The sequence below is a fragment of the Squalius cephalus genome (assembly GCF_949319135.1).
Source record: "Squalius cephalus genome assembly, chromosome: 6".
Classification (NCBI taxonomy): domain Eukaryota; kingdom Metazoa; phylum Chordata; class Actinopteri; order Cypriniformes; family Leuciscidae; genus Squalius; species Squalius cephalus.
In genome coordinates, this window is record NC_137127.1 from 3,919,410 (window position 1) to 3,942,074 (window position 22,665).

Sequence of the window (22,665 nt, forward strand, 5' to 3'; positions counted from 1 at the left end):
ATTTTTAGTAATATTGAAAGTATTTGTGTTAATTTCTTGTAAAAACAAAAACAAAACAAGATATTTTATTTAAAAACAAACTATAAAGTTATGTCCCTCAGTCTGAACCAGAGCATGTGAGCGGAGTGGAGCGGGAGCGAGCGGGGAGCGCGAGCGGGCGGATCTTGGACAGAGCGCAGAGCGGCAATTTCAAAAGGACGGAGCGTCGCATTTCCCGCTCCAATTTCGCTCCGCTCCGCTCACACCACGAGTCTGAAGCATGCTCAGTCAAGCCTGACCCTGAATCCATTTGTCTTGCACAGTCATCAACAGTAGACTATTTTCAGGCAAAACTCGGCTCAATAATGGAGTTCAAAAAGTAAAATGAGAATTCATACAGGTGTAGCCTATCAATATAAGTCGCTCCGGAGTAGCCTATAAGGCGCATCAGTCAAAAAATGCGCCATGAAGAAGAAAAAACATAGGCCTAGCCTCGCACTGGACTATAAGTCACATTTATTTAGAAATTTATACAAAAAAAAAAAAAAAAATTGTTATGGACGGGACAGTTCTCCGTTACGGACGTGAGCGCTCTGAAGGCGGCACTAAGACTGCTTTAAAACTTTCACTCAGACCTCAAACAGAAAGCACAAAGCCTGTCTTTAAAATTAATTTCGTTTTGTATTAATTGTATCTTAATTTTAATCAAGGTTTCATCAACCATTGTCTGGATTTAATATTATTAAATATTAGAAATATATTAGAAAATAGATAACCACGATACGAAGGCGCCGGCGTGAACCTGGAGTTTGTCTCATGAATGAACCGAAACTCAGCGTATAGCCAACTTGCCTCACACACCTGAGACATATATATAAAGCTTGAAATGTCTACTTTTAAACAGAACAATTCAAAACGAAAGAAAACAGACTGCTCTCCCGTATGAAATGTGCATTTCTCTCAGGCGCGTTCACTACTGCGAAGATCACGAGTCAGCATCTTTCCAGCCGACAGACATAAAAAAAATTAAAATGTCTTCTGCTATATTTTACATATTCATAATCATTTTGCCGGTTCGTTGTGACAGCTTTTAGGTGCCCTTACATGTTACGTGAACGCATCAGCACTGAAAACATAGAGATTTTTTTTCTTTTGGGGGCATTTTGTTTGTTTTCAGACTTTCTCATTTGCCTGCGCGATGTTAGAGGACGCTGTTAATAAAATTGCGAGTAGGCCTACACATTGGATTCACGTTTATTATTATAGGATATTTAAAAAAATACCCCAGTTTTTATGCCAGTCGTATCATTTTAATCATTTTTGTTGTATTTATCCGCCACACACCTTGAAGGCCGGTCCGTGTCTGATATTGTCTGATTTTAAACCGGTCCGTGGCGCAAAAAAGGTTGGGGACCGCTACAAGTAATATAGCCTACATGTAGATTTTTTTTCCTTTTTTGGAGCGAGCGGGGGGTGATTTGAGTGGAGCGCGAAGCAAACTGGGTTGAGCGCTGAGCGAAAATGAGCGGAGCGGCCTGATGTAGCTTTGAGCGGGGGAGCGGAGGGGTGAACAGTTCAGTGAGCGATGAGCGGAGATTCTCACCGCTCCACTCCGCTCACATGCTCTGGTCTGAACCATGGGCTGTAAAAAAATATGGACGTAGTGTCTGTGACGTCACCCGTAGGTTTCTGAAGAGCATTTTTGAAGCCTAAAGTGAGCGGAGTCGGTCGTCGCCATCTTGTTATGTAACGTTACATAAGCATATTATAATCAATCTGTTCCGAGAGAGCAGAACGAACGAGCCTTTATAGACGATTTTAAATCTGAAAACTCCAAAAACCAACGAAATTGTCAGACATCCATTAGTGTATGTTCACAGAGGAAAACAACTGAAATATACAGCGCTGGTTGTTCTCTCGAACGATACTCGACGACAACGACGGAATCCAAAGCCATGGGCGAAGTAATGGGTGTATTAAATTCATGAAATAATCCCGAAAAAAGCACAAACACTGCAGAAATGGCAAGTTCAGCAGCTAAAATTTGCTGAGGTGAAGTGAGTAGTGACGCGGCTAACAGCAGCAGACAAACGGCTAGCATTGACATCAGCGGGAATCCACCTGTCACTCAAAAGTGGACACACCCATTAATCAACTAAACGGATGAGGACAGGATTATTCTCTCCAATAAATGCATCATAGAAATAAAAACTTCTCACGAAAAAAGCCCATTTAAAATTTGTTTATCATATAAATGTATTAACTAACATTAACGAACAATGAATGAGTATAGTTACAGTATATTTGTTAGTATTTATAAATCTTTTTTTTTAGTTGTTAGTTAAAAAATAAAACTATTAATCTTTATGTTCAAATACCATGTAAAAGTGAATTTTGCATAATAGGTGCCCTTTAAGTCAAATGGAATAATGGTTGTTTGGTTATAACGATTGGCAAAATAACGATAACCAAGTGGCAAAACGCTGCAATTTTTTTTTTTACTGTGACCTCAGACTGAGCTCGTACACACTTGTACCAGGTTTTGTGAAAATAGCCTATCTCATTGCGATTAAGAGATGCAAGCATTTTAGTAAAAGTCAACTGCCCACTTCGAAGGTTTTGGCGTCCTGTTGCGAACCTGAATCACCAATTGAAATTTTGACTTTTGATAACTTTTTGCCATGAGCATCTATCTATAAATTACAGAAACGTCTGTCTGTCTGTCTGTCTGTCTGTCTGTCTGTCTGTCTGTCTGTCTGTCTGTGTGTCTGTGTGTCTGTTAACCACATATCTCTCGAACCGTTAGTCCGATGGATTTTAAATTCGACAGGTGTCTTGCCACGGGCACGAGTAAGTGCAGTGCCAAATTTGACGTTGTTTGGATGAGAAATGCAAAAGATATCATTAAATATATCATTTTTAGAAGGTTGTGGTTTAAAAATAAACATTCTGACATAAACACTCTGTCAGCTACACTGTTTACTTCTGAATATTATAGTTTGGTTCCAGAACGTGATAAATCAATTTTGATTAATTTTAGTAAAAATGTGTTTTCTTTACCAAGAAAGTGGCAAGATGAAAACCACTATTTTCTGTTTAAAACTTTCACATGGCATCTTTAGGTTATAATATCATAAAAAAATTCAAATCCATATTTGGATTTTCAAAGATCTATTATAAAAACTAATTATTTTTCCCCAAAAATGCAATAAATTAATGACACTTTTTTTCAAAATGCCATCATATTGAAACTGTTGAAATCAGCCATCGCTAAGAAATATCTCCTGAACTTTTTTGCCGGCGATCAGCTCACAAAAACTGATTTTGCACGGGCACTTTGCACTGCTCCCTGAATCGACACGCTTATTCATTTGTGGATGTTAACTGAATCTTTAAGTCAGCTATGCTGTTTACTTCTGAATATTATATTTAATTCTGGTGCGCTTAAAGTTATCGCTACTGTGTAATAGTAGCCTATGCTATTCACCAACTAAACACATCCTATTCAATGTGTTCACAGTCTCTTTCACGGGCATCATTTGTAGTTGCCTATTCACAAACTGTTTGCTCAAGCGTAGCGTTTTCTCAGAGTTCACTGTGTGCTTTCTACCATGCACAAATAAAATGTCACTGAACTTTTGCTGTGTAATTGTAACAATGAGCACCAAACCAACTATTACTAAAAACACACTCAAAAACTGATTTTGCACGGGCATTTTGCACTAACACTTAGAAGGTTGTGATATTCATAAACACTCAGTCAGCTACACTGTTTACTTCTGAATATTATAGTTTATTCACAGCCATCATTTGTAGTAACCTAGCCTGCTCCCTGAATTCAAAGCGTTCACAGTCTCTTTCATGGGCACCAAACCAACAATTACTAAAAACACACACAAAAACTGATTTTGCACGGGCATTTTGCACTAGTCTATCTATAAATTACAGAAACGTCTGTCTGTCTGTTATTCGCATATCTCTCGAACCGTTAGTGCGATGGATTTCAAACTTGACAGGTGTCTCGCTACGGGCACAAGTAAGTGCAGTGCCAAGTTTGACGTTGTTTGGATGAGAAATGCCAAATATATCGTTAAATATTAGCCTGGCAAGCCAGACGTACATCAAGATGTTAGGTCTGGCAACTCTCCATAGACACGGCTTCATCCGAGGGGCGGGATAAACGTCTGTCTCTCAAAATCCCTATACGCAATAGGACAGCACTACAACCAATCAGAGCAACAAGCGGAGCTAATCGGTATCAGAATGAATAGAGAATCTCTCTATGGCTCTGATCGGTATATTAAACTTTTTCCGTATCCAGTCGGCAAAACTCCGAACACATCTTCCTTTTTTAAAAATGACTGAAGTGCCGTTCTTTGCTCTTTTCTCAAAGAAAAACTTAACTGCAAGTCCTCCAGTGTCGCGGCCAAAGCCGATTCAAAAGACCGCTGTTCTCCAGCAGCAGCCGCCATTCTTTGTTTTCAAGGTTCCCGTCGCAACTCTGTCTTCATTTTGTTAAGCCCGCCCCACCGACTCTATACACGACGTGATTGGCCTGACCCAATTTAGGTTTTTGCAGCAAAAAGGTCTATGGAGAGTTGCTAGACTACCCTGGCTGCAAAATACATTATGCTGCCGCTAGGGTGCGTCTAGATTTCTAGGTTAGTTAAATATATCATTTTTAGAAGGTTGTGGTTTAAAAATAAACATTGACATTAAGATTGTTGTATCGGTCAAAGAAGCCCCAAAGAAGGTTGTGGTTTAAAAATAAACATTCTGACTAACACTCAGTCAGCTACACTGTTTACTTCTGAATATTATAGTTTGGTTCCAAAACGTGATAAATCCATTTTGATTAATTTGAGTAAAAATGTGTTTTCTCCACTATTTTCTGTTTCAAACTTTTACATAGCATCTTTAGGTTATAATAACATAAAAAAAAATCAAATCCAGATTTAGATTTTCAAAGATTTATTATAAAAACAGTTTATTAAATTCATGACATTTTTTTTTTCAAAATGCAATTAATCCATTGAATCAATATAAAAGTTATTTTTCAAATTGAAACGGTTGAAAATACACAAGTAAGTTGATTCACAAATGACAGCCTCTGAACTCGGTCAATACTTATCTTATCATTCAATCAGCCATCGCTAAAAAATACCTCCTGAACTTTTTTGACGACGATCAGCTGTAAAATGGCTTGGTCCTGCTCGATTTTCGTTGACTTTGAGTACAAGAATTGAAAGTTTTTAAAAGATCCCCTGGGGTTAATGTGTCAGCGTGACAGAAGTTTGATGCTGTCGTGTGAGAACAAGCAACAGTCGGCATTTTTCCTCCTCCCGCATGCCTCATCTTCTTAATCTCCTCACGTAAATGATTAGATTTCGATGGCGTGCGTTTCTTCCCTACGGCAGAAACCACCACAGGTCCATCAATGCCGTCAAATGTATTATTTTGTTTGTTTGTTTGTTGATCAAAAAGTACAAAGTAGATCAGGAAAACTAGGATGCCGGGTGTATTCAAAGCGCCATGCACCGTGACTGTTTACAATGCATGGAATGGTGCGCTGTGATTGGTTGAGCGGATTTATCGCATTCTGCAGAGAAAGGAGACTGGCGTTTGTCGCGGTTTGGAAAGAAAGGGAGAAAACATGACAGAATAACACGGCGGATATTTTTTTAATTTTTCTTTTTAAAACGACGGACTTTTCAATACCGACACTATACTATACAGATTTTTGCAGGAACTCAATTTTTTGAAAAATGGCGTTTTGGTTTATCGCATTTTGGAACCAAACTCTTCATTTTCTTTCTACCATGCAAAAATAAAAATGTCACTGAACTTTTGCTGTGTAATTGTAACAATGAGCACTCAAATACACCAAACCAACAATTACTAAAAACACACACAAAACTGATTTTGCACGGGCATTTTGCACTGCTCCTTGAATCGACACGCTTATTCATTTGTGGATGTTAACTGAATCTGTAAGTCAGCTATGCTGTTTACTTCTGAATATTGTATTCTGGTGCGCTTAACGTTATCGCTGCTGTGTAATAGTAGCCTATGCTATTCACCAACTAAACACATCCTATTCAATGCGTTCACAGTCTCTTTCACGGGCATCATTTGTAGTAGCCTATTCACAAACTGTTTGCTCCAGCATAGCATTTTCTCAGAGTTCACTGTGTGCTTTCTACCATGCACAAATAAAAATGTCACTGAACTTTTGCTGTGTAATAGTAACAATGAGCACTCATACACACCAAACCAACAATTACTAAAAACACACACAAAAACGGATTTTGCACGGGCATTTTGCACTAGTTTCTATAGATGATGCATGTCAAGTTTTGAACAAATTGCACTAACGGCCTTTGAATGGCCTATGAGTTCGAAAAAGGAGATTTTTCAAATAATCGCAAATGTTTTACAAACAATTTGATTGACAGCTGGGGTTCTTGAGGCACAGTTGTCCAGAATAAGGAGATTCAACATGATATGAATATATTGTGTGCATGTGTGATGCATTGCATGATATATGCAAAAGCACCAACTGCACATGCGCTGGAAAAACAACATGGACGTCGAATTTGAAGAGAGGCTGTGTGAAGAAGTCCATCGCTACCCACATCTTTGCAATCCGTAGTTAAAACAATATAAAGACAGCCAGATGTGCAATAATTAGCTAAATACAGCAGACAAAGCAGGATTTCTTCCTGCATGGACGTTTACTGTTCAAGCCGATCTACTGCGCATGTGTGGAACAAGTCCGTCCAGCAAACACATTCAAGTAGTATAAACACAAGTAGTATAAACACAAGTAGTCCGCGTCCGTGTACGTGTCCGAACTGGAGTATAATCAAGGTTTGATGGAGAGCTTGGCACCATTTCATCAATCTTTCGATCAATTTGACCTATCGGTAAGCCCCTCCCTATGAACACAGATGAGCCAATGGCAGTTGAGTATCAGTGGCACGTAGGGTGACCACCTGTCCCGATTTGCGTTGTACCGCACAGCATTTTCACCCCTTGTCCCACACGTCGCATATAGAGATAATGTCCCGCATTTCCATCAGTCTGTTGGTTTTAATTATCATATTAAGAAAACGTGCATGCGTTCTTTTGCATTTTTTTTTTTTTCGGCGTAGTTTTTTACCTTTATTTAACAGTGCTTCGTCAGAAGTACAAATATAACAGCTGTTTTTAAATCCTATCCAATGGTTGAAAAGAAAGGAGTAAACACGGTCACTAGTAGGTTGTGACGGGTATCAATCAAAATGTGGAGCGGTGATTCGTTCAATTCCCTGTCAGAAAACAAATGAATAATTCGGTATATTAAAAATTTTATTTAACAGAATTTATTAACTTGTTGCCTGCTGTGGTTGTTTTTATTCACATCCTTTCTAAAAATAATTATGAAAGTTTCTAGTTTAATATATTCTTAATATATAAGACTGTCAATGAGCAATAGTTGCTGCTGCCTTTGGGCTCAGTGATGTTGAATTTAAATGACATGTAAAATAAAGACATGTTATGTTACACTGATGTAATGGTGTTTTCTGGAAGGGACTAAAGAACAAAGTATTTTTATCAGCTGAAATGCAGAATACAATGTTTAACATGTCCAACATTGTCCCACACAAACTTGGTAATCGTCCCACATTTGGTTTGTTTGATGGTGGTCCCCCTAGTGGCAAGGGGACTGGAACTCGGACATCTTTAGGTTTTAGCGCCATAGAGAAACATTGGAAGATCTGATCCATATTTAAAACCGCGTAGGAGAATGACATAGACGTGAAGAAATTGTTGAATAAAGTCATTATTTTTATTTTGTTTGCGCACAAAAAAATATTCTTGTTGCTTCATGAAATTAAGGTTGCACAACTGTAGTCACATGAACTATTTTAACAATGTCTTTAATACCATTCTGGGCTTTGAAATTTGCAGTTACATTGCAGTCTATGGAGGGGTCAGAAACCTTTCGGATTTCATAAAAATTTGTGTTAAGGTAAAAGGTCTTATGGGTTTGGAACATAAGGGTGAGTAATTAATGACAGAATTTTCATTTGTGGGGGAAATAACCCTTTAAGCGCTTTAGTTCTGAACGTGGCAGACTGCCACTTTGAGGCGGGGAGCTGCTCATATCGTGTGTGTGTGCTCTGTACTTGGCAGATTGCTATGTAACCTCTAACCGACGTAAAATTTTCTCATGTCGGTTATTTTCATTGTTTTAATCATGTTAATACTTTCCCCATAAAAACATACTACCGCGCGTGTAGTCACGTGACTCCGCCCCGTCCGGTCAGCGGCATGGAAGCAACATGGAGGAGAAATCAAATACAGAATCATCTGACAGTAGCTCACACATCAAGTGCAGTTTGTAGGCACACAGAAAGATTAAGGAGAGTTATCTTAATAAAAATCTAGATACTCAGTATTGCTAATTACATGTTTTACACAGTCTATTGTACAGGTAAATTAATCGCCGTTTTTATGCGCTACAAGCACACACATAGGCTATATTATAGACAGCTCTCGAACCCAGAAGCAAGATCACTTTCGCTTGCGTCCTCATGAAAGTTTGTCAATTGTATGCGTTTAAAGGCTTGATTTTACATTTGATTTTGATTTTACACAATTCAAGAACAACAATATGGAAAACATCTCACTTCAGTGCTCGCCAGCTGTTCTCCGTGACACAGATAGACGAGCCACATCATGTCTATAGTTGAGCATTTTTACAGTACAAACCTTAAAAAAAATAATAATAAAATCAAAATAATCGTTCATTAATTGTAATCGAGGTAAAATGTTAATTTAATTGATTTTAGGTCATATCGTCCCTTCAGCCCTAGATGAACTTTTTTGGGCATCTAAATCATGAGCGCCATTCACTAATGTTATAAAGCTTGGAAGAGCCAGGATTGTGTTCGTCTGAAAGAAGATAGATATACACCTAGGATGGCTTGAGGGGGAGTTCATGGGATAATTTTCAGTTTTGGGTGAACTATCCCTTTAGTCAAGTTCTGTCACAATACACCAAAGCAGAGAAATAATGCAATAACTATAATGTAAAACACATACCTTTCAGTTGCTGATGGTGTTTCTTCCCTGAAGAATGGTCCCACACCTGCTGAACAGTCACTCTTCACAGACACAGAGCTGGACACAGGTGAGCCTGATCTTACACTAATATATGAGAGAGAGAGAGAGAGAGAGAGAGAGAGAGAGCGAGAGAGAGAGAGAGAGAGAGAGAGAGAGAGAGAGAGAGAGAGAGAGAGAGAGAGACAGAGAGAGAGAGAGAGAGAGAGAGAGAGAGAGAGAGAGAGAGACTTTGACTTTAAGATCTCTTTATTTACAAAAGTATTAAAGATTTAACATTTTCAGTAAAAAAGTTTTTTTTTTTTTTTTTAAACAACTAGAAAAGAGAGCATTTAAAACAAAATAACCACAGAGTCTCAAGACTTTTACGATCAAAACTCACTCATGCATAAATTTGGAGACAGCCATCAATGTCAACATCACAAATAACATTCTTTATGCCCCATTTACCTCTGAAAACATCCAAGTCATTAACCAACTTGTAATAGCTAAACTCTATATTTATACGGGATTTTATTAACCCCTGTAACACTGCAACCACATCAGTTAATCCACCATTATTCAATTTTTCCTTTCGTGACAACCAAATTGACATTTTTGCTTGCCCAAATAAAAAATTTAATAAAACATGAACTTCTTTGTTTTTCCTACTGGCCCATAAATAAAAAACATAGGTATAAAAACTTCCCCCAGGGTCTGACACCACTCTTCTAATTTGTTAAATAATGGCTTTAATCTAAAACAGTCAAAAAACAGATGAAAAACTGTTTCCTGCATCCCACAGAACGGACAGCCCTCCCCTACCTGTGGGTCAAGGTGTGCTCTGTGTCTGTTTGTGGCTATTATCCCATGCACAATTCTCCACTGAAGGTCTCCAGACCTTTTCTCTATAGGAGTCTTGTACAGGGACCTCCAGCAGCCTTTAGGGGAAGCGCCTGGCCCAAAAACCTCCTGCCACTTGGACTTTCTTACACTCTCAAGCGAGTGCAGATGTGACACTTTCACACAGAGTACATAAAAAGCTTTTTTCCCTGTGTTGCTAAAAAGCTCCAGTTGGGGGGTCTTAAAAGAAAGCAGGCCTCCCTCAGCCTCTTGCCATTCTCCAGTGTCTGCTGAAAAAGCCAGTTCTGGGAAAGTAGAGGTTCCCTCCTCTCTACCAGACGACTCTAAAACCAGTCTATAGTCCTGGGGCAAAAACTCACGTATTTGAGTCAGCATTCTCTCCACCACTCGAACTGATCTGATGTCCAGCTTTTGAGCCAAAATTTCAGCAGATATCCACCCATTCTCAGAAATCAGAAGTCCAACTTTAGTAATGTTTGCAGTCCATAAAGCTCTTCTGAGGGAGACTGAATTAAAAATGTTCAAAGCCAGTGCCGGGTTCAAGAGCAGAGGTTCTTCCCTCATCCACAGGTCCAGCACACCATTTGGCTCCCGAGATATTTTTAAAAGTCTCCATGCTCTCAGTACCGACCTGTAGAAAGGTGTCAGTCCTGTTAAGTCCAGCTTGTCGATGTCCATGAGAAACAGGTGTCGGTCTAACCCCATGTTGCCGGCTCTCCTCAGAAGGGCACAGGCCACCTCGGCCCAACTCACGTGCTCCCCGTAGAGTAGTCTCCGAGCCGCCTGGAGTCTGAAGGCTTGGATTCTGGAACTGATGTCGACCAGCCCCTGTCCTCCTTCCTGAATAGGCAGATACAGCACTGGCGACCTCAGCCAGTGCTGTCCCGACCAGAAGAAGTCCACCAGGTTTTTCTGGATTCCTCTTACTAGCTCTTCTGGAGGCTCTAGAATCATCATCCTGTGCCATAACGATGAAGCCACCAGATTATTGCAGACCAGGACCCTCCCCCTGTAGGACAGCCGAGGCAGCAACCATTTCCAGTGAGACAACCGAACACACACTTTCTCCACTAGGCCCTCCCAGTTTTTAAATTCATCTACTCCTAAAAACACCCCAAGATATTTAAAGCCTGTTCTCCCCCACTGTAATCCACCAGGAAGTGATGGACTATTCAGACCAGGACCACACCAAAGAGCCTCACTTTTACCCCAGTTAACTTTAGACGAAGATGCCTTCCCGTAACATGCTAGAGCTCCTTTTAAAGAATCAACCTCACTCTGACAACTAATTAACACTGTAATGTCATCTGCATATGCAGAAAGTTTAGTAGGTTCTTTAAAAACCAGTGTACTAACATTCAAGCCCGTGAGCTGCTGTCTTAATCTACATAACAGAGGCTCAATAGCTATGCTGTATAGCTGACCCGAGAGAGGACACCCTTGCCGAATACCTCTGTGGATCTTCACCGGAGTACTGAGGCCACCAGCCATTTTAACCATACACGTAGCCTCAGTATACAACAGTTGGATTTGGGGATGTTTTTATCTCTAAGATTAAAAAGCCTTTAACGTATTAAAAAGAAAATTGTGGTTGTAATGGGAATTTTAATTTTCACACTCTAGGTGTGCTCCTGATTTTTCAATATAATGATTAATGTGAACACTGTGAGACAAAGGGGGAGACAGCTGAAAAGGGAACCTCTGACCCCTTGGGATCAGAGGTGGTCCCATTTGGGACTTCTGAGTTTGTAGGAATAAACTCAGCAGGATTAGGTCACTAGCAGAGAAACCTTCCCTTCTATAGATAAGAGCCGGCCTGTAAGAGACCTTGGAAAAGATATAAAGGCTCCTCTGCCCTCCCTCCCTTCGTCGCACTTGTTCCACAGACTGTACTAATGACTTCTGTGTGGCAACTGGGCCTTCTTGCAAGAATAAAATACTTTTTTAATGATCATTTGAATTTCAGAGTGTCTCTTACGCAGTTGATCATTGTTTAATGAAAAATTGCCACTACAATTTTGGTGTCAGAAGTGGGATGAGTTTTCCTTGAGGGCTTCCGGGACCTGGCAGCGGACGGTGGAAGAGATCGCCCTGACGCAACAGGCTTCAGTCTCACCTCGTAGAAATTGAGAGAAGGAGAACCAGCCGCTTCAGGCCCTAGAGGACTTCGAGAGGGAACTCAAAAAAGAACCCGAGTGGCGACAGAAAATCTCTGGTAAGAGACAGTAAATTCATTTACTTTTGGGGATTTGAAAATAATTTATTTTGAAAATAATTTATTTTGAAAAGAAAATGTTGTGGTGGACCATAATGGCTGTATTTGAAAACTGAAACTAAAGCTGTGGTACGAGGGGAAAGGCTTTTAAGTAGGGGACGGAAATTGAGACCACAAAAGGTCAAGATATTGTCCAGACCGAAGCCAGTACTCGTTATAGAAGATTAATTCAAGGCTGAAATAATTGATCAAGGGAAGGAAGTTTTTAAAAGGGCAGGAAATTGAGACCTAACAGGTCGAGGAATTTCCAGGCCGAAACTGAAGAGAGTATTGAGAGTAAGCGGAAATTAATTTCAACCCTTCTGACTTTGGGTGAAAAGTTGGTTAAAGCGCGCTGAGAAAGCCACAGGCAGTAGTGAAAGAAAGAAAACAGCCATCATGGGAGCATCTAACAGTAAATATTGCACACCGGTGTACTGTGCAATAAAGAAAAATTATGGGTCAAAGGGCATGAAAGACATAGGGAAGTTGATAAAGTATCATGATTTTCCGAAAGAAGGAACACTGAGTACCACAAGGTTAAAGGTGGTAAAAGAGTCAATTGAGCGACACGGTGACAAACCACAGGGTTGTTGCGCGTGTGCCAAACATGTGTGTAAGAACTGTGAGACAACAGTGGAATGTTGGATTGAGGAAGCGATTAAGAGAGAATGCAGAATGCAGAAAAAGCAAGAAATGTGTGAAAAATCTGTGCTTAGGGCACCTGAGAGTGAAAATGTGTGTGCGAGTAAATGTGACGAAGAAAAGAAAATGAAAATAACCGCGATGACCAGTATGCATGAGGTGTATATCCGATGACGGGTAAGATTCTCCAAAGGCTTTAAAAGGATGGACGCCCAAAGCAGGATTGCATCGCTGCTGGGCGCTTTGCCAAATAGAGAAGGCAGGTGTTTTTATATGTGAGAAAGGTATGAGAGTTGAACGCTGAAAGACTGCACTAGCCACCAGCATCAGCAGGTCACTGAGAGGGGAGATGCTGTGCCGACGAGTCATGGCAGTCTGACCCGCAAAATGTGAGTTCCTCTATACCACTCACCAGAAAACCGCGTTTCCATCACTGCAATGATGCCAGGGGACACACCCTGATGGAGATTAAAGATAAAAAGCTGATGGGAATGGGCTTTCAAGAGCCAGCTGAGACCATGAGGTGATTGTCATTATTTGTTGTGGAGACAGTAACAAAACTTAATTTATTTCAGGAACATGATGCTGGTTGCCTTATGGGCAAGGGAAAATTATAGTGTTGATATTGAAATAATATGTTTTCAGGAACATGATGCTGGTTGCCTTATGGGCAAGGGAAAATTATAGAAGTGTTGATATTGAAATAATATGTTTTAACTCCTGAAGGTCATTAGACATGTTGGTGGCTAAAGATGAAGACAGCTTTTGTAGATTCAAGAAAAGTCTGGATATAGCATAATGGTCAAAGGTTATTGTAATGAATTTATTATTATGTTTTGTCTAAATTACAGTCTTAGGAGGCTGTTGAAAAGATTATTTGTGAATAGTGAGAGAGACTGATGGGTGGAGGAAGGGTACTCTGTCTGTCTTTCTGTTATCGGCCTGCTAAAGCAAGCTGAAGCAAAATAATGATAATGAACCAAAACAACCCAGCTGACTTTTCTAAGAGAAAATGAATAATGAACAGACGTGCTATGAAACTGGTTAAGAGACCATGTAAAATTAGATAAAAGCTACAGGAAAATGAGAAGTTTAAAATCTTATTATAAACGTTAATCTTTTTAGAAAATATGAGTGATTTATAGTCAGGTATGTGTGTGTGTTTGAGGGTGAATGAACTAGGTCTTGGTAAGTGTTGGCCTGATAACAGGCCTGAAAAGCAGTGAGACTCAGGGCCAGTGCCCTTCAAATTATTAGATAAGAAGATGAGATTGTGGCTTACATAATGTTTTGTTTCAGAGGCAGAGAAAGATGTCTGGGGGAAATTTGGCTGAAGGACAACGTTTGGGTTAGTTTACCCAAACACCATTGTTAAATTGATGCACGAGTTGTGCATCATGCATCAAAAAGGGGGATGGTAACAATTGCCATAGGGGTTCACATTTGCTGAAAAACCATTGCACAGGTGGGACGATAAATGTTGGGAGGACACTGGGTTTAACTTGGTAAAAGCCCTGTAAGTTGTTCTTCTCCCTAACAAAATTTGCTGTCTGTAAGTGCTTATAACAAGGACTGTTTGAAAAGGGAAGCCAGGGCAGATTCGGCAGCGAAGGCCGCGGCAGCACAGCAGACAAAAGAAACTGCGTACTTTACTATCTGACAATAACCTCGACATTTGTTTTTCTTTACAGAGCATGCAGACTTTTGATACAGAGCAGACTGTGCCAAGTAAAATAATGGCTATGGATGAATTTGGCTAACTATTCTGGCCTGGGTTATTAGTGTGGCAGAAAGCGCATAACTTAAAATTTTTCCCTTTGCAGAATGTCAGGATGGATTGTGTCAAACAGACCTGATTCTGTTCCAAATGTATAAATATGGTTTTGTTGACATGAGCAAAGTTGATTCCACAGGTCACACCAAAAGGGACAACCGGCTAGACAAGCGGTCACTAACAAAATAGCTAGGGTCTGCATTCACAGGTGACAGCAGACAGCAAATGGTTGATTCCAGTGGAGGTGCAGTCGGGATCTGAAGGAAAATCCCATAAGGATCGGAAAAATGTATGGAGAGGGTGACAGCTGGGCCCACGCCTCTCACCTTAGACTACACCAACCAACCTCAGCAACCCCACGCGCCGACGTGGAGGGCAGTGAGGGATCAAGGACGTGCTCGCAAAGAGTCACCCTGGTGAAGACGGAATGTCCATGGGGCGAACGAGATGATCAACACACCTGGAGGAGGGTGTGGACCAACTAATGGTTTAAGTTTAGCAGAATAATTTGTTTTGTGACGGTTTTTGATGATTTTATTTGATTGAATCAAACTAGGGCTTAGTATTGATATAAATCTAATGATTGTATGTGTTATTCTGATAATTTTGTTATTCATGGGTGAATATGAGTCTGTTCAATTGGCGAAAATGACAGCCTATCCAAAGGATGAACAAAATTAGGCAGATGATACAAGTAACAGAAGCTACAGTAATGTGGTAAATTGGGGGGTGTTTTTCAATTTCTTATTTTCTTACTTTCTAAATTCTTTCTTTCTAAGGACGATGATAATGTGTAAAGAGGGTTAAAAACAGTAGCCATCCGTGTCACGAGGTGGCGTACAAGGACAGAGTTTGAAATGAGGGACTTTTATCTTACTTTTATCTTTTCCTAATGATGTTTTCTTTCTAAATATAATCTATACTATTTCTTGTTTATATTGAGGTGACTGAGGGTCCGACCTTGTGTTGGGGGTGCGATAACAGTGCTTATCCACCTAGCCCGGCCTTATATAAACCTTTACTTGCTTGCTATAAAATTAAGGGCCTATCCTTACAAAACAGCCTAAGCTTATTTCATTTTAATCTTTTTCTGTTCCTGCAAGTTTAAGAAGAGTGATCAGAGTTGTGGTATTAGTATGATGTGTTTTGATTGATCAGTTATCAATGAATGATAAAAAGGGGGGATTTTAATTTTCACACTCTAGGTGTGCTCCTGATTTTTCAATATAATGATTAATGTGAAGTGAACACTGTGAGACAAAGGGGGAGACAGCTGAAAAGGGAACCTCTGACCCCTTGGGATCAGAGGTGGTCCCATTTGGAACTTCTGAGTTTGTAGGAATAAACTCAGCAGGATTAGGTCACTAGCAGAGAAACCTTCCCTTCTATAGATAAGAGCCGGCCTGTAAGAGAATTTCAGAGTGTCTCTTACGCAGTTGATGATTGTTTAATGAAAAATTGCCACTACATGGTCTACTCTGTCAAAAGCTTTTTCCTGATCTAATGACAGAAACCCAATATTAATATTGTTTTGAAAAGCAAAATCAAGCATGTCCCGTACCAAATGTAAATTATCTGTGATGGATCGATCTTTTATACAGTAAGACTGGTCTTTGTGTATGATTTCAGACAAAACAGTATTTAGCCTGTTTGCCAGACATTTAGAAAAGATTTTGTATTCTGAGCATAAAATTGCTACAGGCCTCCAGTTCTTTAATAACGTTAAATCTCCCTTTTTTGGGAGTAGTGTCAAAACAGCCCGCCGACAGCTTGTGGGAAGGATTTCTTCTGTAATGCAGTTTTGCAAAACCTCAAAGTAGTCATTTCCTAAAACAGTCCAAAAGTTCTTATAAAACTCTGCAGGTAATCCATCCAAGCCAGGTGCACGTCCTGAAGAGAGACCCATTACTGCAGCGGTGACCTCCTCAAAGGTGAGCTCAGTCTCTAACAAGTGTTTGTGCTCTGGAGTTAAAACAGGAAGGTCCTGAAGCAGTTCATTTGTGCACTGTTCATCCGAGGTTTCAGCAGTAAATAAATCAGAATAAAAATCCACAGCGATTCTACGCATTGTGATTGGGTCAGAGGTTTCTTTTCCATTGTTTTCTTTTAAACAGTACATCTGCTTTTCCTGTCCAGCTTTTCTCTCCAAATTAAAAAAATAAGATGTAGGACCATCCATGTCCCTTGTTGTTAAAAAACGGCTCCTTACAAGGGCTCATTTAACTTTTTCATTTAGAATGAAGCTCAGCTGGTTTTTCTTTTCTGTCCACAGTTCTTGTAAATCTGCAGTATCATTAACAGTCATTGTCTTTTCAATATCAATGATCTCTTTTTCTAGCAACTCTAGTGTCTTTTTTAAAACCAAAGAAGAATGGGTTGCATATTGCTGACAGAACCCTTTTATATGAACCTTACTGATTTCCCACCACTGAATTATATTTTCATATAAAACTTTTTCATTTTTACAGGTTTCCCAAAAAACTCTAAAGTTATCACAGAAATGCTTATCATCCAGAAGTTTAATGTTAAAATGCCAGTAGTAACTTTTCTGAGCTCTATTCACCAACGAACACTCTATTGTAATGAGTTTGTGATCAGAAAAAGATGTAGGAGTGATAGCTGTATGTTTTACTCTATTCCTCATATTATGTGATGTGTAGAACCTGTCCAATCATGCCCCAGAAATTCTACCATTGCTAAAATGTACCCATGTATATTGTTGTGCTGCTAGATTGTGTTCCCTCCATACATCTGCTAGATTTAATTTTTTTATCACATTTACTAAAACTGCAGCTGACTGTGCGTGAGGTTCTTCTCCATTCCTGTCTTTTGTGAAATCTAAAGTGCAGTTCCAATCTCCTCCTAAAATTATTAAATCCCCATCCTGCTGTTGGCTTAAAACTTTTTCCAATTTGGAAAAAAACTGCAACCTGTCAGATCCTAAATTAGGAGCATAAATGTTTATGAACACAAAAAAAAGGTTTCTAATTTCAGCCCTAATAAGTAATAATCTCCCTGGTTCTATCTCATTTTTAAATAAAATTTTCGTTTGAAGACTAGGGGAAAAAAGCACAGCCACTCCAGCACTAAGATTAGTCCCATGACTTAAAACCTTCTCTCCTTCCCACCACAAACCCCAGTCAACCTCATTTCTTTGGTCACTATGGGTCTCTTGCAAAAAAACAACACTAAGATCTTTCAAGCGTATGGTTTCTGAAAGTAACCAATTTTTCTTCCCATCCCTCATCCCATTTACATTTAGGGATCCCACCCGTAAGGTCTCCATAAGGAAGAGAAAGAGAAAGAGAAAAAAACAGAGAAAAGAGAAGTCAACAGCCATCATATTTATTTAGTTTTTCCCCTCGCTTTTCCTGCTTTCTTACCTAATCTTATTGCAGTTATATGTTTCTTTAAACGAAACCTCTTTTGTTGTGTAAGCTCTTCATAGTTGCTCCTTTTTCTAGCCCATATTACCGAAGAAATAAACTTTTCCACGTCCGGGAAATAGTCACTTATTTCAACACCTGATTTTCCTTTTGTTTTGTCAAGAAAAGAGTTGATTTGTTCGACAGTATACATATCTTTTTCAACCTCTAACCACTGCTCATTCTCTCTCATTCCATCATTACTATACTGAGATAAAACCTCCATCTCATCAGTCATGTTTTCCATTTCACCTTCTACCTGTACTGTATCATTACTCTGACACACATCCTCAACATCACCTTGAGTCTCACTCTTATCAACATCAGACAATTCACACACTGATTTTTCAGGAACATAACTGCAGCCAGATTGTTCCTTACTTACAATATTTACATTATTTTCACTCACCTCCTGCTGTCCCTGCTCTTCCTCAGAAGTGACTGTATCATGCTCCTCTGCGTTCCGTGTTCCTGTGTTTTTTCCTGATTTATCAGTGTTGCTTGCGTCAGATGTGGACGCGCGCGGTTCGTCTCTGTGTGGACACGCGAAGCGCTTATGTCCCAGATCTCCACAATCAAAACAGCGTAGACTGTCAGTAGTAGCATAAACCATGAAAGAATTCCCACCTTGAATGACACGGAAGGAGACTTCCAAGGTTCGCTCCGGTGAATTTAAAAACATACACCTGTCGTCTAAATGAAAGGACGTGCTTTAAAGCGGTGTTTTTACACCCTAAGGGAATCAATCGGACGAGACCCGCGATCTTACCAAAACGTTGCAACTCTTTTATGATAACATCATTAGATACAAAAGGCGGCACATTTGAAATGGTAACTTTTGTTGCTGGAGCGGATAGCGGGGTTACCGGGACATATGTTTCCTTCACCCATATACCACTGACAGTCAACTGATTGACTAACGCCTCAGACTTTAAAAACACAACAACTGCTTTATTCATTCGAGAGGCCGAGACGACATTCTCAAAGTCCACCTGTTCTCCTATCACCAGCAGCAAATCCTCCACTGTCACTCCGGGCTCTGGCACACACCTGCACCCGTTCCGCAGTGACAGTGTTGGCGTTCCTGGCGTGGGAACAGACGCCATACTGGCGTCTCAAAAACGCACACACACTGAAGAAAAGAACTTTCTCTACTCTGTGTAAAAAAAAAAAAAAAAAAAAAAAAACGAGGGGAAAAAGAACCGTAAAAAGGAAAAAATAGGAAAACCAAAGTTTCCACAAATGCTCTCAGCAACCACTCAGCTCCCACGCACACTCCCAACATGCACTCCGATAGAGAGATAGAGAGAGAGAGAGAGAGAGAGAGAGAGAGACTTTACTACCAGCTGTTCTTTTGTATGATTTGAGGATGATTTAGTGTAATTAAATACAGAATAGCCCCACAATTGCCCTTCTTAAGACTTATGATGGATAGATGTATTTATGTTTGTTCGGTTGCCTAATGTCTTTCCATGGTAATGTTATGCCCCCTATGGTTGTCTGTGTAAAACTGTTTTGCTGGCAAGAAGCTTCAAATTTTGACATTGTCTTCTGTGATTTATTGTTCTAAACAATAAAATCAAAATGGTTTATTGCACATAAACCACATGTGAGAAATTAGCAAAAATAACCTTGTCATGTAAAACACGTGTAATACCTTTCAGTTGCTGATGGTGTTTCTTCCCTGAAGAATGGTCCCACACCTATTGAACAGTCACTCTTCACAGACACAGAGCTGGACACAGGTGAGCCTGATTTTACACTAATATATGAGAGAGAGAGAGAGAGAGAGAGAGAGAGAGAGAGAGAGAGAGAGAGAAACTTTACTAACAGTTGTTCTTTTGTATCATTTGAGGATGATTTAGTGTAATTAAATACAGAATAGCCCCACGATTGTCCTTCTTAAGACTTATGATGGATAGATGTATTTATGTTTGTTCAGTTGCCTAATGTCTTTCCATGGTAATGTTATGCCCCATATGGTTGTCTGTGTAAAACTGTTTTGCTGGCAAGAAGCTTCAAATTTTGACATTGTCTTCTGTGATTTATTGTTCTAAACAATAAATCATGTGTAATACCTTTCAGTTGCTGATGGTGTTTCTTCCCTGAAGTTTGTTCCCCAACCCATTGAACCGTCACTCTTCACAGACACAGAGCTGGACACAGGTGAGCCTGATCTTACACTAATATATGAGAGAGAGAGAGAGAGAGAGAGAGAGAGAGAGAGAGAGAGAGAGAGAGAGAGAGAGAGAGAGAGAGAGAGGCTCAAAAAAACATTTATTTACCAAAATTTTAAAAATGCAATTTTACATTATTTTTCCAGGACAAAAACAAAATGCATCTAAAATAAATAAATAAATAAGTAAATAAATAAAGAGAAATAAATAAAATTAAATATACAAGTCCAAACAATCATCACTATCAATATCACAAATACACTGATTCACAGCCCATCGGTGTTTAAACTTCTCCATGTCATTTACCAGTTTATGATATGTGAACTCAATTTTAATGCGAGATTTTACTAGTCCTTTTAAAATGGACACAATATCATCTGACCCAGCCCCGTTCAAACGATATTTTCTTGATAGCCAAATTGCCAGTTTAGCTTTTCATAAAATAAAATTTATTAACACATGCACTTCCCTCTTTCTTCTACTGTATTTTGGACCATAAATAAAAGAAACTGGTGTAAAAGTTTCTCCCAATTTATGAGACCACTCTTCTAAAATAACTACTGGTTGAAGTCTTTTGCACTATGAAAAAACTAAAACAAATGAAAAACTGTCTCCTGTTCCCCACAGAAAGGACAGCCCTCCCCTACCTGTGGATCAAGGTGTGCTATGTGTCTGTTCGTAGCTATTATCCCATGTACTATCCTCCACTGCAGGTCTCCAGACCTCTTCTCAATGGGAGGTTTGTACAGGGACCTCCAACTGCCTTTGGGGGAGGCGCCTGGCCCAAAAAACTCTTGCCATTTGGACTCGCTAACAGTCTCTAGTGCTTTAAAATGCCATGATTTCACACACATAGTATATATGTCCGTCTTATCAGCATTGCAAAAGTACTTCGGCTGATGATTCTTAAAAGACAGCAAGCAACCTTCTTTCTCTTGCCATGTACCATTCTCTGGTGAAAAAAGCAGCTGAGGAAAGCTACAGTGATCAGTCTCTTTTTCAAAACTTTCCATTGCCAGTTTGTAATCCTGAGGCAAGGTCTCAATTATCCGAGTAAGCACATTTTTTATCAATCTGATAGATTTAATTCTCAATTTTTCAGCTAAATTCTCAGGGTTAATCCATTCTTTATTGACTCGCAAATGTCCAATCTTTAAGATGTTTGCTGCCCACATGGCTTTTCTAAGAGTGTCCGATTTAAGAACATCCACATCCAAAGCAGGATTAAAGAAAAGCGGCTCTTCATTCAGCCACAAGTTCTGAATGTCACTTCCATCCCGTGAGAACTTAAAAAGTGCCCATGATTTAAAGAGTGATCTGTAAAAGAGACTCAGTCCAGACAAATCCAGTTTGTTAAGATCCATCAGAAACAGGTGACGGTCTAGTCCCATGTCTCCTACTCTTCTCAGGAGAGCACATGCAATCTCAGCCCAGCTCACATCCACACCATAGATTAATCTCCTTGTTGTCTGTATTCGAAAAGCCTTTAGTCTCGATTTGATGTCAATCAGCCCCTGGCCTCCTTCTTGCCTTGGTAAGTATAGCACAGCAGCCTTCAGCCAATGCTGTCCCGACCAGAAAAAGTCTACTATCCGCTGCTGTATTTCTTTCACCAGCTTTTCGGGAGGTTCTAGTATCATCATTTTGTGCCATAATGAAGAAGCAACCAGGTTGTTACATACCAGAACCCTCCCCCTATAGGACAGCTGAGGTAGCAACCAGTTCCAGCGAGACAACCGAGCATATATTTTATCTCTATACTGCTCTATTCCTATAAAGACCCCTAAATACTTAAAACCTGTTCTCCCCCACTGTAACCCACCAGGAAGTATTGGACCTTTAGAAACCCTTCCACACCACAAAGCATCACTTTTGCTCCAGTTGACTAAAGCGGACGAGGCTTTACCATAACACTCTAAAGACTCTTTAAGTACCTGAATATCACTTTCCTCTCTGATTATAATTGTGAGATCATCAGCATATGCAGATAATTTAATAGAGTAATTCATGGTATTAACCTGTAAACCCATTAGTTCCCTTCTCAGTTTGCATAGCAATGGTTCAATTACGATACTGTACAATTGTCCTGAAATTGGCCAACCCTGTCTGATACCTCTTCTTACATTAATAGGGATACTTGGGGATACCACCACCCATTTTAATCATACATGTTGCTTTGGTATAAAGAAGTTTGATCATTGAAATAAAACTTTTCCCAAAACCAAAAGCATTAAGGGTATCAAACAAAAAAACATGATCAACCCTATCAAAAGCCTTTTCTTGATCTAAAGACAAAAGACCCAGATTAAGATCATTACAATTGGCATAATCAGAAACATCCCTAATTAAATGAAGATTATCTGTAATTAACCGATTTTTAACACAATATGACTGATCTTTATGTACAATTTCATGCAAAACTTTGTTTAACCTATTTGCTAAAACCTTTGAAAATATTTT

The 22,665-nt window shown here is 39.5% G+C and overlaps 2 protein-coding genes across 2 annotated transcripts in view; one reads left to right on the plus strand and one right to left on the minus strand.

The window, feature by feature from the left end:
* Positions 1 to 22,665, plus strand: part of dnaaf4 (dynein axonemal assembly factor 4) — a 503,354-nt gene that overhangs the window by 208,350 nt on the left and 272,339 nt on the right. The window lies entirely within an intron of this gene.
* Positions 1 to 22,665, minus strand: part of LOC307160523 (NACHT, LRR and PYD domains-containing protein 3-like) — a gene marked incomplete at its 3' end in the record, with an annotated part of 92,003 nt that overhangs the window by 40,229 nt on the left and 29,109 nt on the right. Inside the window, exons 9-11 of the mRNA XM_079874683.1 lie at positions 20,107 to 20,211; positions 19,686 to 19,790; positions 9,070 to 9,174 (exon numbers count right to left, since the gene is read on the minus strand). Of these exons, the coding sequence (XP_079730809.1) occupies positions 9,070 to 9,174; positions 19,686 to 19,790; positions 20,107 to 20,211 (315 nt within the window). The remainder of the gene's footprint in view (positions 1 to 9,069; positions 9,175 to 19,685; positions 19,791 to 20,106; positions 20,212 to 22,665) is intronic.